General features: G+C 40.3%; 1 protein-coding gene across 1 annotated transcript in view; it reads right to left on the bottom strand.

The window, feature by feature from the left end:
• The window catches only part of SPTLC3 (serine palmitoyltransferase long chain base subunit 3), a 136,297-nt gene extending 118,798 nt beyond the window's left edge, over positions 1–17,499 (bottom strand). Inside the window, exon 1 of the mRNA XM_032461815.1 lies at positions 17,063–17,499. Coding sequence (XP_032317706.1) covers positions 17,063–17,170 — 108 coding nt within the window. The 5' untranslated portion in view covers positions 17,171–17,499. The remainder of the gene's footprint in view (positions 1–17,062) is intronic.
• Positions 17,500–18,591: the final 1,092 nt, after the last annotated feature.

Here is an 18,591-nt window from a genome sequence, read left to right as displayed (position 1 = left end):
TCAGACAAAATAGACTTTAAAACAAAAGCCATAAAGAAATATAAAGAAGGACATTTTATAATGATTAAAGGAGTGATACAAGATGAGGATATTACACTTGTTAATATATATGCTCCCAATGTAGGAGCACCAAAATACGTAAAACAATAACTAACAGAGATAAAGGGGGATGTTGATGGGAATACAATCATAGCTGGAGATTTTAAAACCGCATTAGCATCACTAGACAGATCTTCCAGACAGAAAATAAATAAAGCAACAGAGAAATTAAATAATACAATAGAAAAATTAGATTTTGTGGATATTTTCAGAGCATTACACCCCCCAAAAGTAAGTTATACATTCTTTTCAAGTGCACATGGAACATTTTCTAGGACTGATCATGTACTTGGGCAGAAAAGAAATGTCAACAATTTTAAGAAGATAGAAATTATCTCAAGCATCTTTACTGACCACAATGCCATGAAACTAGAAATCAAAAACAGAGAAACAAAGGAGAACAAAAGGAAAGCATGGAGATTAAACAATATGCTATTAAAAAACCAATAGGTCAATGAGGAAATCAAAGCTTAAATTAAAAAATACCTTGAGACAAAAGAAGATGAAAGCAAAACCACACAAAATTTATGGGACACAGCAAAGGCCGTGCTAAGAGGGAAGTTTATAGCAATACAGGCCTTCCTCAAAAAAGAACAATCTCAAATAAACAATTTAACACACCAACTAAAAGAACTACAAAAAGAAGAACAAAAAAACCCAAAAGGCAGCAGAAGGAAGGAAATTATAAAGATCAGGGAGGAAATAAATAAAATAGAGATTAAAAAAAAATAGAAAAAATCAATCAAACCAAAAGCTGTTTTTTTGAAAAAGTAAATGAAATCAACAAACTTCTGGCCAAACTCACAAAGAAGAAATAAGGGAGAGCAAAAATAAGCAAAATAAGAAAGGAAAATGGAAAAATTACAACAATTAAAATAGAAATACAGAATATCATACAAGAATATTATGAAAAACTATATGGAACCAAACTAGATAACCTAGAGGAGATGGACAAGTTTCTGGAAACATCCAGTCCACCAAGACTGAATCAAGAAGAAACTGACCACTTGAAAAACTGATCACTAGAAATGAAATCGAAATAGCAATAAAAAGTCCAGAACCAGACGGCTTCACTGGGGAATTATACTAAACATACAAAGAACTCATACCAGTCTTTCTCAAACTCTTCTAGAAGATTAAAAAGGAGAGAATACTCCCAAACTCATTCTATGAAGCCACCATCACCCTGATACCAAAACTAAGCAAAGACACTACCAAAAGAGAGAATTATAGGCCAATATCACTGGTGAACACAGATGAAAAATGCTCACCAAAATATTAGCAAATAGAATCCAACAACACACACAAAAAAATCATACATCATAACCAAGTAGGGTTCATCCCAGGGACACAAGGGTGGTTCAAAATATGCAAATCAATCAATGCAATACATCACATCAACAAGAGAAAGGACAAAAACCACATGATCATCTTATTAGATGCAGAAAAAGCATTTGAAAAAATTCAACACCCATTTATGATAAAAACTCTCACCAAAGTGGGTATAGAGGGAACATATCTCAACATCATAAAAGCTATATATGACAAACCTACAGCCAGCATAGTACTCAATGGTGAAAAGCTCAAAAGCTTCCCACTAAAACCTGGGACAAGACAAGGCTGCCCACTATCACCACTCCTATTCAACATAGTCCTGGAAATCCTAGCCACAGCAATCAGGCAAGAGAGAGAAATAAAAGGGATCCAAATTGGAAAAGAAGAAGTAAAAGTGTCACTATATGCCAACGTCATGTTACTATATATAGAAAACCCTAAAAAGGTCCACACAAAAACTACTAGAGCTGATCGAAGAATTCAGCAAGGTAGCAGGTTACAAGATTAACATTCAAAAATCAGATGCATTTCTTTACACTAATGATGAATCAACAGAAAAAGAAAGTAAAGAGACAATCCCCTTTAAAATAGCACCCAAAGTAATAAAATACCTAGGAATAAATCTATCCAAGGAGGTGAAAGAATTATACCCAGAAAACTATAAACCATTGATGAAGGAAATTAAAGAAGACTTTAAAAAATGGAAAGATATTCCATGTTCTTGGATTGGAAGAATCAATATTGTTAAAATGGTCACACTGCCCAAGGCAATCTACAGATTTAATGCAATCCCCATCAAATTTCCCAGGACATATTTCACAGAACTAGAACAAATCATAATAAAATTTATACAGAACCATTCAAAGACCTAAAATTGCCAAAGCATTACTGAAGAGAAAGAAAGAGGCTGGAGGAATAACTCTCCAAGACTTAAGACTACACTACAGAGCTACAGTCATCAAGACAGCATGCTATTGGTACAAAAACAGACATATAGACCAATGGAACAGAATAGAGAACCCAGAAATGAACCCACAAACTTTTGGTCAACTCATCTTCGACAAAGGAGGCAAGAATATACAATGGAATAAAGACAGTCTCTTCAGCAAATGGTGTTGGGAAAACTGGACAGCAGCATGTAAAGCAATGAAGCTAGAACACTCCCTTACACCATACACAAAAATCAACTCAAAATGGATCAAAGACTTAAACATAAGACAAGATACAATAAATCTCCTAGAAGAAAATACAGGCAAAAGAGTATCTGACATACATCTCAAAAATGTTCTCCTAGAACAGTCTTCTCAAGCAATAGAAATCAAAGCAAGAATAAACAAATGGGACCTAGTGAAACTTACAAGCTTCTGCACAGCAAAGGAAACCATAAGTAAAATAAAAAGACAACCTAAGGAATGGGAGAAAATTTTTGCAAATGAAACCTACAAAGGCTTGATTCCCAGAATATATAAGCAGCTCATACCACTTAATAAGAAACAACCAAACAACCCAATCCAAAAATAAGCAAAAGACCTAAACAAGCAGTTCTCCAAGGAAGACATACAAATGATCAATAGGCACATGAAAAAATGCTCAATATCACTAATTATCAGAGAAATGCAAATCAAAACTACAATGAGGTATCACCTCACACCAGGCAGAACAGCCATCATTCAAAAATCCACAAATGACAAATGCTGGAGAGGCTGTGGAGAAAAGGGAACCCTCCTACACTGCTGGTGGGAATGCAGTTTGGTGCAGCCACTGTGGAAAACAGTATGGAGATTCTTCAAAAGACTAGGAATAAACTTACCATATGACCCAGGAATCCCACTCCTGGGCATATATCTAGAAGGAACCCCACTTCAGGATGACACCTGTACCCCAATATTCATAGCAGCACTATTTACAATAGCTAAGACATGGAGACAGCCTAAATGTCCATCAATGGATGACCTGATAAAGAAGAAGTGGTATATGTATACAGTGGAATACTACTCAGCCATAAAAAATTGACAACATAATGCCATTTGCAGCAACATGGATGCTCCTGGAGAATGTCATTCTAAGTGAAGTAAGCCAGAAAGAGAAAGAAAAATACCACATGAGATCACTCATATGTGGAATCTAAAAAAAAAAAAAAAACCACAAAAACAAACAAACAAAACATAAATACAAAACAGAAAGAGACTCATAGACATAGAATACAAACTTGTGGTTTCCAAGGGGGTGGAGGTTGGGAAGGGATAGATGGGATTTCAAAATTGTAGAATGGATAGACAAGATTATACTGTACAGCACAGGGAAATATACACAAGATCTTATGGTAGCTCACAGAGGAAAAAAATGTGACAATGAATATATATATGTTCATGTGTAACTGAAAAATTGTGCTCTACACTGGAATTTGACACAACATTGTAAAATGATTATACATCAATAAATAATGTTAAAAAAGATATATATGTATACATATATACAATGGAATAATACTCAGCCATAAAAAAGAATGAAATTTTGTCATTTGCAACGATATGGATGGAACTTGAGGACAATATGTTTAGGGAAGTATATCAGACAGAGAAAGATAAATACTGTATATTCTCTCTTTAGTCCAAAAAAAATACAACAAATGAATATAACAAAACAGAAATAGATTCAGAAATAAGAGAAAAAAATAGTGATTATCAGTAGGGAGGGGCAAGTTAGAGGAAGGTGTTTAAGAAAGGGGTACAAACTACTAGGTATAATATAAGTAAGATAAGAGGATGTAGTGTAGAGCACAGGGAATATAACCAATATTGTTTAATAAACTTAAATGGAGTATAATCTATAAAAATTTTGAATCACTATGTTGTAGACCTGAAACTAACATAACATTGTAAATCAACTATACATCAGTTAAAAAAAATGGAATGAGATATTTAATCAATAAGTCAATCAATCGATCAATCTGCGGAAGTTTTTGCCAGGAAATCAACTGAGTCAAAGACTCATTTTTTGATTTATTGAGCATCTCTCTGTGTTAGGTGGTGCATGAAAGAAAAAAAAAAAGAAAAGCACATTACAAGATTTAGGCTTCAGTGACCACAGAAGTCAAAGAGAGAGAAAGACAGATTAGAAACATGGAATTTTCTGAGGGGACAAGTTCTTTATGTATTAGCTACTCCAAACTTTCTTTCTAGTGATGCCCCAGTTCTGTTCTTGAGATGCCAGGTTGTTTTCCCATTGTCTTTTCTTTCCCCTTCATCACCTGAGAAGTCAGCTAGTAAGCCAGGGCAGCCCAAGAAGAGAGTCCCAGACTTCCACAGATACACCCAGGTTGAGAGTGAAGGTTTACAGAAAAGGCAAAATTGCTTGGAGGGATCTAAATGAGTCCCCAGCAGTGTGTCTAATGAAAATCTGCTGTAGGAATAAGTGAATGAGAGAGAGTGAGCCAAGACTGGGAAGCGTGGAGGGGACAGGTGAGGGCCTTTCAGGACAGCATGGGCATTTGTTTGTGGGTGGAAATCAGAAGAACAGGACCTTACAAGGACTTCTGGCTGGACTTCCGTGTTTCCTCCTTGGAGATGAGATGTGGAGAGCCAGCTGGAACTGAATAGGCCTTTTATGCAAGGTGAAACAGACCTTCTGTTTCAGAGAGCAGTGAAAGAAATGCAGGGAAGAAAGAGTTGTAGGACCCCAGGATCCTCCCTGGGAAGACAGTTGGGGTGGGTTGTTCTAAAGTCAATTGGACAGAATTGAACTTTGGGACAAATTGGTTGTCTTTCATCACCCTGTGATGACTGCATTCTTCTGATCTTACAACCAGCTGGGTCATTTGAAGAACACAGAGCTTTTCTTAAGTTATCCTGATAAACTAAAGAAAACAATGCATCAGTGTTTTAATAGCACTGAGATTAACTACCTTCTTCAGTTACTATGTTCTCAGTTCTTGTGAGAACAGTGCTTATCTCTGAAGTGCTCAAAGCTCCTGTGGCCAAGATCTCATTTATTTACAGAATATTCCTAAGAGCTAGGCGGTGGGTAGTTATAATAGGATTTGAATTATCTTCACTTAATAAGACACAGGGCATTAAGCATTTTCCCCTAAGCTATAGAGCAGGAAAAGACAGGACTAAGTTAAATTTCTGAAGTCCACAACACTGGGCTGAAGCAGAAAGAAGGATTAAGTTAGAGTTTTGAGACATGACAGATTGGAACATATTTTAGAAATAAAATAGCCACTCTCTCTTCTTTACTGGTTGGGTACTGGTAGCTGTCAGTACTCTGTGGGAGGGCTGACTACCATGTGCATGCACCTGTGCTGGACATTGGAAGGGTCATTCAGGTGGTTTCTCTTATGGTTCCCATCCTTATGGGGCTCATAAGCTAAAGTGGGAGGTGGGGCAGATAAGACACATTTGTTCATTCACTCAGCAAACACCTATGGAACACCTACTCTGTGCCAGCTGCTGGGTTAGGTCCAGGTGACACAATGGTGACCAAGAGGGACAGAGCCCTTGACCTCATGACATTCATGGTCTCTATGTGAGCTGTCCAATACAGTCATCCCTAGTCTCCTATGGCTACTTACATTCAAACTTAAATAATCCAAATTAAATAAATTTAGAGATCTTAGACCCTCAACAGCACTAGCCACGTTTCATGCATTTGACAATGAGCCTACCTTACTGGGTGGGGTAGTTATACAATATCTCCATCATCACAGGAGGTTCCATTGCTCTGAGGTCAGCACATTGTGACTCACAAGCCAGATGTGGTCTCTGACTTGCTTTTGCTCTTTTATTTAAAAATAAGTTTGATTGGAACATAGTCACACCCATGTGTTTATGTCTCATCTATTGCTGCTTTCACGCTGTAACGGCAGAGCTAAGCAGTCACGACAGAGACTGTGTGTCCAACAGAGCTGAAAATATGTACTATCTGGCCCAGTATGGAAACAGTTTACCAACCCCTGGTCTAGATGGACATATAGATGCAGAGCAAATACTGACATAAAGGGAAATGATGACTACATAAGGGTGCTGTGGAGTGGGTAGGGTGGGATCTGACCTCATTCAGGAAAAAAGAAAGGCCTCCCTAAAGAAGGTGGTGCTTACAGTAAGATCTGAATAGTTGGTAGTTTACTGGGCACAGGGTTTCCAGCAGAAGGAAGAACCTGAGGAATGGAGGGAAGGGGCGGGGGTGAGGGGTTGGCTGGCAGGGATAGGGAGGGGACAGGCATGGCTGTATGTCAGTTTTAAAAGGGGAACTCCATTCACTTTGTTCATTGTTAGTGCCTAGAACAGCATCCAATATGGAGTCGGCATCCCATAAATACCTGATGAATAGATGGAAGAATAAGCTGGGGAGGTTGTGCAGAGCTCATAAACCGAGCTCAGGACTGCAGCCTTGAGCAACAAGGGAAACCATTGATGAGTTTTAAGCAAACGGTGGCTGAAAAACCTGATCAGACATGTGTTTTCCAAAGGGCCCCTTCAAAGCCACGTGAACAGATCTTTGGGGAGCGCCTGCATTTAATGACTCACAGTGATTCACTGATTTGTGGTTGCTCATTTTAAAGTCTCTCTTGTATCCATTGTGGAAGAATATTTGATGAAGTAAACTAGTCCCGTGGATGTTGAAATTCTGAACCTATGACCAAAAATCAAAAGGAAAGTGTCCCTTAAACTGCATGAGGATGAACCAGCCAGAGAGACCGGCTTTGCCATCAAAGTGAGGTGTGTCCTGTGGCATTTCCTCCCCATGCCAGGCAGCTGATGACTCACAGGGGAGTTATAATAAGGGTGGGGCTCTGGGAGCACACAAAATGTGGTCTGAGCCTCCCTTGGCTGAGCTTAGGTTTTTGAAATTGGATTATAAACAGGTTTTTCTTTTTTTTTTCCTCTTGGCATCAAACTGAAACAATTTCTTCTTGCATCTTGATGAGGCTGAATTACCTACCATCCCTGGGCCTCAACCAAAAACTCTCCATCCCCTGAAGCTAGACCAAACAGAGCCTGCTATTCAATAACCTAAAGAAGCAGAAAGCCTTCCTGCCCAGAAAGAGAGAAACCTGCCAAGGATTCGGTTGCCCTTCCTTCTCTCTGTGTTTATTAGGTTCAGGCTCACGGTTGTACAGACCTACTCTCCTTGGCTCCCTCCCTTCTTCCCTGCCTGTCACCCTGTAAAACCGCTCATACTAGATACATGTCAAGAGCAGCCTACGAAACTAGGATGGTTGAGCTTTTGCTTGTCTTTGAAGACCACGTGTCCTTAAAGAGATGATGCTTACTTGAATGTATATAGCTTCTCTGTCAGGCAGCTTTGGTTTTCATTGATGGTGGTGTGTATTTTATTCTTCTTGAAAACCTTTTTCTCCTTGGAAAAATAAGCATACTATCTCCAAACAACCAATTCCCAAAGAATATGACACCAGAACAATTTGTTTATTTGCTTCCCCCAAAGCTCTGATAACATCCATGGTCACAGATTATATTTACATGATTAATTTTTCTTATGTGGCATATCATGCAGGAAAAAATAAAGAAGCAACCTGTCCCAGAGCAAGGCTAGTCTTGACTAGCTTTTACCTGTACTTCTGAATTAACATTTAGCATTTCCAAGCATTTTTTTTAATCCATCATAATTTATTAGCCCTACATAATGTAGGGGTGTGAGGCATTAGTCATCTGATTGGTACAAAGACTGCTACTACACTTAAAAAAAGAAAAGTGATATTCAAAACCTATTTACTTCAGCCATTAAATCATTTTCTCAGGCCACTCTGTGGAGAACTGTCTTAGTCGGCAGGCACCTGATTCAGTGGTCTTGCTAAGACTTAACCAATGGAAAGCATGGCTCCTTAGAGAAAATGTCACTTCCTCTTGTATAAACTAACAAATCAAATCTAAGTACATCAGTTGTGGGATTTTCCCAGGTGCCCCAAATTATTTGTGTGTTTTGGAAAATATGTTACTACCAGGGGCTCCTATGGGGTTTGTTTTTGGTTCTGTGCTGTGAAAGGCAGAATTGTGTAGAGGCTCTAGAAACTGGCAGTAAATAGGGATGTGTCTTGCTCTGGACTGGCCATTTTGAGATGTTGGGCATGTGAGTCTCAGTAGCCTATTGAGAAATGTGATGCTAAGATTGAGAAAATGAGATAACATGTTTTCCTGAGATCTGAGTTCAGTTCTGCCATGATTATTCAAGTGTTTAGCTTCAAATAACTAGGTTCAAGTGATCACGATCTGGAGCTTAGTTTATTTAGGACTGTCAGAGTAGATGAATGAGAAACACACCATGTTGCAAGACTGAAGAAACCTTACAACGTCCTCAATGTCGTTTGAGGCATGTGTTTGAAAATGAAGTCGAGGATAAGCAAGGGCTCAGAAGGGGATTCTGAGGAATACGCATGCTATATAACAGAAAGGTGTAAAGACAAAGGTCAATGATTTTTAAAGAAAGATGTGCATGAAGTTTGCTAGCTGGTGCACCATGTAAAATCCACTTTGCTGTCTGGCTATGGAATTCTAAGGTAGTCCCTAACATCCGTGTGGCTTTGTTCACAATATTTTTCTGAGTTCTGTTTCTTTCATCTCTGAAATGGGTCAATAGCACTCATTCTGTTTACTTCACAGTATTGCTATGAGAGTCCAACAAGATCTTGGATATAGTAATCTATAGTTGATGCTGAAGGTTAAAAGGTCAAAGCACTGGTTAAGTTTTTAAGAAGACATTCTAAGTCTTTGCATGTACGATCATAGTTAATTCTTACAACGACTCTCTTGGGAAGGCACTAGTTTTATCCTCATCTTCCAGATGAGGAAACTAAGGTACAGAGAGTTTGAGCCACTTGTCCAAGGTCACAGAGCTATCATGTGAAGCTGGAATTCAAGTCCAGGGAGTGCAAAGAGGAGGCCCTACTCCTGATCTCCATATGGTGGTTCAGTTTACTAGGACAGAGGACTGCAGAAGTGTTGACAGTTTAGAAGATATTAGGGGTCAGAAAATCCTTTTATTACTTGCCAGGCACATGGGTGATAATCTGACCTCTTTGAACCCTGGATCCTTGAATGTGAAATTTGAAGACAACATGTAAGAAATAACAATAATTCAAAAAGCATAAACACATGGTAGGACCTTGTGTGTGGCAGCAATCATTAATGATAATATTGATTTCTCTGACATGGTGTTCTAAGATATGCAAAGAAGGAAGCTCCCTACATGTGGCTCTTATTTGGGGAAATACTGCTACTACTAACTAGTAGTTTAATCTTAGGCAAACTGACTTAACTTTTGTGTGATCAGTTGCCTCATATAGAAAAATGGGGATAGTCACAGTATGAAATTCTTAAGTTTGTAAGGATCAAGTAAGCTTGTATTTATGAATTTCTTAGCAAAGAGTGTGATGTAAAAGTTTGTTAAATAAAATTTTAAAAATCATCTCATATACAGAGTTATGGGTGGGAAAACAGATTATACTGACTTCTCTTGGACACTCAACCCTGAGAATGCAGGATATCATTACAAACATATGACAGGTTTATATACTCTGGGTTATTAGTCATTATCCCTCTAACCCAGGCACATTTTCTCTCCTGCTAAGAGGTAGTGGAATCATTGGGATAAATCAATAATATTTAATTTCCATTTTCATTTCCATAAAAAAGTTCTACTTGCTTAAAGCACATGCCCTGATACTAGGCTTGGAGTATTTGTAATATCTGGATATCAATATAAAAGCATGTAGCTTCTGGTCACACAAAATAATCTAGTGACTTAGTGATTTTGAAAAGGAGGGCAGTGAGTACTAATCATATATTCCAACAAAGTATAGGAAAAAATTAATTATTGACTAATTAAAATGCTAAATACTTAATTTATCAATTCAATCACTGAATAATTAAATTATTGATAAATAATTTGATAATTAACTTATTAAATAATTACATTACCATATTATTTACTAAGAAGTTATACATTTTGAAGTCTACAAAGAAGCCCCTTTATCATATGAGGGCATTTCCAGTCATTTAAAGAACCAGGCCTCTGGACAGCAAATGGCAATTTAAACAACAAACAAGTTGAAATCAGAATTCTTACAAACAATATATTAGTAAGAACATGTGGGTATTATTAATTCCACAACTATTATTGAGCAACTATGTAGACTCTGGTCTAGGTTCTGGGGATTCAGCAGTGGGTAAGATAGAAATCTCTGCCCAGATGGGGCTCACAATCTAGAGCCAGAGGCTGACAACAGATGGGAAATAAGTGTGTGTGTGTGTGTGTGTGTGTGTGTAGACAGCATTAAATACTAAAGGAAACTAGCAGGAGAGGGAGCAACCAGATTGTGAAGTTAGTCTCACAAAGAAGATAGCATCTGAGTAAGGACTTGAAAGGAGGGAGGCACAGGCACTGGGAAGTCTGGGAAGTGAAAACATGAGAGAAGTGCATAGTCCTCAGGTGGGAGGATGCAGGGCTGAGGGCCCTAGTGTGGCTGGAATACAGGGAGCACCTGGAAACAGCAGAAGGTGAGTCAGAGGACCAAGCCACATGGAACTGAGGCCATTGTATGAATCTGAGCTTTTACTCTGAGTGAAATGGGAGACTTGGGAAGGATTTGGGCAGAAGAGTGAGATAGGGATGTCATATCAGCAGGGTCACAGAAGCTGCTGTGTTGAGAGACTCTTAGAGGAGGGCAAGGTGGGGGTGGAGGTGGGGTATGGCAATATAAAGACATGTCCATGGATTATTTAATAATCATCCCATTTGGATGTGGGATGGTTCCATCCCCTGAAGCTGATGGGCTTGTCTGGGGCTGCTACAACCTATAGAGCAGGGACATGAAGCTGACCTCTGAGGCTAGCTTATAAAGGGCCATGAGATTTCCACTTCATTTTCTAGGAAACTCTCGAGGAGCCCTTCCTGCTGGAGAAGCCACATGGGGCGCACAGTCCACAGTCCTGGCTTGTCCTGTTTCTCACCCATCCCAGCCTGGGTGCCACACACAAGGGTGAGGAAGCCATCTTGCAGGCAAATCTTCCTGGCCCAGCCATTCAAGGCCCAGCCAACTGAGGCCCCAGATACCATGGAATAGGGAAGAGCAGCCCCATGGTCTGCTCTGAATTCCTGCCCAACAGAACCCATGAGCATAACAAAGTGGTGGTTGTTTAATGCCACTCTGAGCTGGGATGGATTGTTATACAGCAGTGAATAACCAGTGCACCAGGAAAAGGCATGAAGCTCCCATAACAATCAAAGTGAGAGGTAGTGGTGGCTGAGACCACAGTGGCTGCTGTGGGGGAGGTGAGGAGTGGTCAGATTTAGGACGTGCCTGAAAGTGGGATCATGAGTTGCTGACACACTGACTGTAGAATGAAAGAGAGAAATCATGAACCATGCCCAGGTTCTTGGTGTGAGCCCCTGAAAGGACAGAGGTGTCATTTACTGAGATGGGAAAGGCTATAAGGGAAGCAGGTTTGGGACAGAGGGAGGCAGTATCAGGAGCTCAGTTTTGGACGTGTTCAACTGGTGATGCTTTTGATCATTCAGGTGAAAAGGTCAAGTAGGCAGTTGTAAATTATATACATATATGTGTATATACATGTATATATTTTATATGTAAGATACATGTATACACACACGTATACATATAGTGAAGACACAAGGTCAGATCTTCATGAAAGATACGCAGTTAGAAAAGAGGAAGGATACAAGGACTGACAATGGGTTACTCCATTGTTCAAAGGTCAAGGAGAAGAGGAAAACCAGGAATAGAAACTGCAGAGGAACAGCTAGAAATATAGGAAGGTCATAACCTGGCAGCCAAGAGAAGAAGGTGCTTTAAGAAGGAGGAGTGATGACTTGTGTCAGGTGCTGTTGACAGGCCAAGGAAAATGAGGATTGAGAACCTATCTTTGGATGAGGGCATTCAAGGCTTTAAGACTGTCACTTACTTAGCGCCTATTAAATGCCAGGCACTGTCCTGAACACTCATGTATAATAGCAGTAGAGAAGGAAGAGGCAGCTGCAGGCTAACTTTAATTGATAATAGCTGCCATTTATTGGGTCTCTACTCCACATGTGATAGCTATTGGGAGCCTTACATATGCAATTCATTTAATCTTCCCCTTGCCTTGTGAGGAATGGCTCAGAGACATGAAGCTACCTCCCCAATGCAGCACAGCTATTAAGAGGCAAAACTAAAACTCAAACCCAATTCTAGCTGATGTCAAGGCCTGTGGTCTTCTGGATATCATTTTTCCTTAAGCAGTTCCCTGGGAAATCCTGAAGGGTCCCTGGGGTGTGAAAAGTCAGCAGGAAAGATACATCTTTCTGTTGAGATCAGTTTTACTCAAGATTTTAAGGGAGGATATGAAAGTAATTTTATAGTAAAAGAACTATGAATGTAAAGTGGAATGCAGAGTTCTAATATCAATTTTTAAATAAATGGATAACACACGTGGGCTTGTTGTCTGAGTCACTTTGGCTTATGTGTCGGTTTCTCTCCTTGGAACATCAAATTATGAATTTATCTTCTCTGGAAAAGCTGATTTACTGTTTTTTCTAACTGGGTTGTGAGAACTGAGGTTCTTAACCTGGGGATCATAGAAAGTCTGGGAAGACATGAACCCTCTACATGGAAAATTTTCTAATACAGACAGACTCACTTTTCTGTGACAGTGTCTACCAGCTTCTTAAAGGACCCTTGACTTCCAAAGGCCAAGCTCCACATGGCAGAGGAAGAACAGTCAGGGGTGACTTGGGGGTAACGGGTCATGACTTGTATGTGGCCATTTTCCTGGGCAACTTTTGAAGGCCCAGTTGTACCACAGCTGGACAACAATCATGGTGACCAAGCTACATGAATGCTACCAGATGAAGTTTGAGCTGTAAAACAGTGTCGGTTCTTTGACAGTTTGGCACCTAACATTTGAAATCAGGGCCAGTCAGGGAAATCTATTAAAAGTGTTGGGTCATAATTGTTCCTCAGACTTGCACACTCCAGGATCAAGTGTTCATAGAACCACTCAGGGAAAAGAAGATATCTTACATCCATCTATTGCTTTTAAAAAATATAAATAAGTCTGAATTAAGAAGATCCAAGATTCCTTGAATCATTTTTCCTAAATGTGTATGAGAAAATAGGACCTTACTTATGACTTCTTATTCTTCTCACCCTTTCTGCCTGTAGTTCAGAGGTGACAGATTAGTGCCTGGTAGCAATGTCTCCCTGAAATCTACATTATTGCAATTCTGAAGGACAGGATGCAAATACTTAAAAAATCAGGAGAGTCTATCTCCCTTCCCACCCCATCAGGATTTCCAGCCTCTTGTGAAAATCATGAGATTTGTCAACATGAGACCTGTGTTTCCTCAGGAGACAATGAGCTTTGTTCAGGTAAACCCATTCTTACCACTTCCTATTGTCCACACCTGACCCTGCCAGAGTCCTAGTCATTTGTAATCTCAGCCTCTGCTGTAATCAAATGCTCTTCAATGTTGCAAAACTCTTGAATGTGACAGATGAAGGAAACTGTGTAGAACACTTTTGAATACTACTTAGAGATATGCTCAATAGTTTTTGTTTGAATTGTTTTCAAATGTTTAATATAAATTGTGAATTAACAGGTCAATGACTTTGTTTCTAATATGGTGCCAACTACATCTATCTTCTCACACGAATTTACAGCTTGGTAAATTTTAGAATTCCAGGAAACCTACATTAGTTCAGGCCAAATGAAACAGAGGTGAAAAAACTTAGTAAAAAGATTAAATTTAGTGCATTTCAAAATAAATTTCTTGATAGTAATTGAGTTAATGTCAATCTACCTCTAATAGAGTTTTCAAAGAGAAACAAAGAGGTAAAATTAATGTATAAATAATATTTAAATAAATTTAAAATAGCTATAATTAATTTATAATTGGCGGATATTAAATATACCTAAACACAGTTATCATTTTAATTAACAAAACACATTTATTCTTTTAATTAAAACATCTGAACCTGAACACATACAAGTTGCTTCACCTGTTTCTCCATAGACAACACAACACGTTCTAGACCTGCTAAGGCTGAATAATCACACTTCAGATTTGACAGCCTTCAGACAACTGAGCTTTTGCATTGCAGATATTTGTATTTATTTTATTTGCATAGATCAGCCAGACACTCTTCTTAATCACAGAGTCTTTAGGCAAAACACAAATTAAAAGTAAAGAAAAATATAAAACCCAGGAAAGCACATCTTTGCCAAGATAATGGCCAAAATAAACTTTCCTCAAAATGTAAATTCCAGCTCTGAAAATAGTTATGATGAGATTGCAAAATGATTTTTCTCAACATTTTAATGAAGCAGAATAGCTATGTGTTCACTTATTTATTTCTGTTTAACAAACCACCACCATATTGAAAACAACAAATCATTTGTTTACTCAAGAATCTGTAAGCTGAGCAGGGCTCAGTGGGGAGAAGTCATCTCTACGCCATGGAGTATCCATTAGAGCAGAGAGATCTCGGGTTGGAAGACCCATTTCTAAGTTAGCTGTCTCATACAGCTCACAAGCTGGCGCTGCATCTCAGCTAAGAGCACAGCAAGGGAACTTTGTTTCTCTACTTGGGCTTCTCCTGGGCACCCTGGGCTTCCTTCAGACATGGTGGCTGGGTTCCAAGAGTGAGTGTTCTAAGATGACTAGGTTTAAACTGTGAGGTTTTTAGTCAAGACCTAGTCCTCAAAGCAAAATGAATTAAAACCAGTGACTGAGGACGATGAAAGTAAAGACAATTACATCCACATCCTTGGAGGGAAATAAAGGTCTTTGTCTGTCTGACTACACTGAAAACACAGCAGGGTTTCATCTTTCCAGAAAATATTTTCTCAGCCATAATGGAGGTTCCCAGTGGAAGCCAATTTCAACTTAGTAATATCTATAAATACATCTGAGCCAACAGGCTCTGGATGGCCCTCCAGAAGGAACCGTCAGAAAAGGCAGTAGCTGCGCTGATATTTCCTGCTGATCCTAGGGAAGCTTCAGTGTCCAGAGGTACTTACAGTCTTATAGGAGCACTTAGTAATGAGCCTTCAGAATCCTGGTTTTTGTCCTTACTTAGGAGAGCTTGTAACCAGCTAGCCAAGCCTCTAACTCAGATGCTGGAAGATAGTTGCAAAACCAAGATAAAGGAGACAGAGAGGAGAATGGCTTTGAGAGCGTCGCTACCCAAATGAGAGCCGTCAGGGTCAGAGTGGTCCAGAGGGGGAGTCGGCCGGGGGCCAGTGTTACAGGCATTTAAGGGGAAAAGAGCATCTGGAGTGGGAGTGGTCTGATTCGAGGCAGTGACGGAGAGGTGGTGGGTATTAGCATGGTTGTCCTCATGTGAATGTTGAGAGTTGATGGCTTTTTCTTCACAGGATACTCAGCTGGGAGAGGCCAGCCCTGAGGGTTGTGGTGGACACTTCCAAGGCTAGGGTAATGCCTTTTGTTAAGAGGGGAACACATTTGGGAGACCACGGCATCTTCTCACACCACCCAGGTTGCAGAGTCCCTGTCACCTTCTTCATTTCACTGGATGCACAGATTTTATCCACTGAATCCTGGGTTGGCCCCCAGTAGGCTGCACCTGTCCTGTGATCTTAGAACAATCTGACTTTCCCTGGTTCTCTGTGCATGGATGCATGAAACAGGACGATATGGGTTCCCTGCCCAGGTTCTCATGTCCACCAGTGAAGTTACCTGTGTGGCTGTGCCGATCTGCTCCTGGAGCAGGTGAGCTGACCCCGGCTGCATGGAGCCCAGGGCATGGGCATCCTGTGAGAAGTGGGGACTGCCTGTTTACCAGTGGCCAGCAGACCGCCTGCCTATTTGAACAAGCTGACAACATTTCTCGGTTCTTCCTCCTCTCCTCCTCAGTAAGTTCCCATCAAACATAGTGTCCCAGCAGGAGCCAAATTTTTTTTTAAAGTATCAAGATTGAAAACAACTCAAAGGTTGCTTGGTTTGCAGCCTTTGAGTTGCAGCCTGTTTGCAGACTGTAACAATAAGCCACCCTTTCTGGAGTGTCTTAGAAAGGAATGCTTGTGTTGTCAAGTTTCAAAGAAAGACTCTGGCCCCAAATCATGCTGGAAGCTATGACAATGCTCCAGTAAACAATGAAATACAGTCCCCTTTCAGAGAAGCATTTCTCATGTCCCAGAGGAGAAGCCATCCTCTGTCCACCACTCACCCCCCTCAACCAGGATCTCAGCTGTGTTTACTTTCACTTCCTCTTTGTCTTACAAAGCAGGATGAAAGCAATCTGGTGTGATTTCTTGATGGACTTAAGTTTAGCTGGGGAGATTTAGCCTTCAGAATCACGCTCCTCAAAACGCTTGAGAGAAAACAGAAGTCTAGCTGCGAAGAGTGCACGTGAAGGGTTAAGGCTCTCGGGTCTCTGTGTGTCCTCTTTCTCAGAGAGAAGAAATTCCCTCCTTAACCCACGCCCAAACTTTTTGGTAGCCAAGTGTTTAAAATTAGCTAAAGTGAAGAGTCAAAACACACAAAACACTTCCTGGAAAGGATTTTCAGTTAGGACAGCTTCAAACAGCTTTGCCAAGGAAGACTGAAAAGTTCAGGTCATTGAGAACAAGGGGGAGGGCTGGACTCTTACCTGGGCTTCTCTCACTGCCCCGTTCTCTGTGCAGTTTTCACTGTGACTGTCCTCGCTCTGACTGTGAAGAGTCCCATTGCAAACAGCTCCACCTCCAGGATCAGCCATTTGTCAGAAATGATAGACCTGGCAGGTTTTCCTCCACAGGATCTTGGTGAGCTCTAGTTTTGAAGTTGGTGAGGGAAAGAGATAAAGCAAGTCTGCTGAACTGGAAGAATCCTACCAATCAGGCTTTTCCGGAAGAGGAGCAACGGCCTATATTTTGGGCCGATCTTTGAGACTAAAAACAGCTACCTTTACACTCCTCAATTCACTGTGGCCTCCATGACAACAAAACTGCTCCTGGAACTACAAAGGAGGTGCCCATGCTGGGTCCCTGCATGGACTGAGGCAACCAGGAGGCTGCACACCCCAGTGGCAAACTGTGAGGAGGCCGGCAGGGAGGTGGAGAATCTTTTAAAGACACACACACACACACCCACCCCACTCTGCATGCTCAGTCAGTCTTCTCCACAGAGTCAGTGCAGAATTTACCTCCAACCCTCCCACACCTCCCTCTTGCATCTAATTACATCTTTGGTTATAAACCAAGCTCAAAGTCAACATTTCTCTTTGTGGTAAAATAACATTTAGAAGTGCTTTACAGGGGCTCCAGGGAGGAGAGAATGTGAAGTTACTGGGTTTAATGGGTGCAGAGTTTCAGTTGAAGAAGATAGACAAGGTTTGGGTGATGGATAGTGATGAGAATGACAGTGTGAATGTTCTTCATGCCACTGAATGAACTATACACTTTAAGATGGTTAAAGTGCTAAATTTTATATAATATATATTTCACCATAACACAAAAATAGCAAAAAAAGTTCAGGACACACATAATGTTGAAACCAGTGATATAAAGGAAAGGAAATAGCTCTTGAAGAGTTCCAGTGAGACAGAAGTCTGGGAGACAGAACATTATGGCTGCATTACCTTTAATAAATGATCTTGGGAAAGCTATTTCTCTCTTTTTGCCTCAGTTTCCCAGTCTATAAAATGATAAAACTTTTTTTTTTTTTCTGTGAGCTCATGTCTGATGGGGTAGCAGATAATGGCTCAGATTTGTTAGGGACACAGGTGATGTGAGGCACGTGGTTACTCCAGAAGCCCAGCCCTGGGCACCACTAGTTTACTCATTAACTCTGATTCTCTCCATGCACCCATCCCCAGAGGTCTGTTTTCCCCTCTCACCATCTAAAAGCATGTGATGACACTGTTTGTTGGACAGCGTCAATCATTTACAACCTGTTGAGTCCTCCCAAGCCCACCCTCTTGGTTCTTCCAAATTGAGGCTCCTTTAACATCAGGCACTTAGAAAATAAACCCACTTATTGGGTCAATGAACACAAACAAACCACAAGCACAACAAAAAGACAGAAGTAACCTTTGTTGTCAGAGCCTCATTTCTGGTTCTCAGCTCCCTTGGGCAGGCTTTGTTTCCCCTCCAGGAAGATGTGGCTGACAGAGGAAAGGATCATAAGATTTCTCCCAGC

The sequence above is a fragment of the Camelus ferus genome, chromosome 19 (genome assembly GCF_009834535.1).
Source record: "Camelus ferus isolate YT-003-E chromosome 19, BCGSAC_Cfer_1.0, whole genome shotgun sequence".
In the NCBI taxonomy this organism is placed as follows: domain Eukaryota; kingdom Metazoa; phylum Chordata; class Mammalia; order Artiodactyla; family Camelidae; genus Camelus; species Camelus ferus.
Note: the sequence above shows the minus strand (reverse complement) of the source record. Positions and strands in the feature narration are given on the sequence as shown.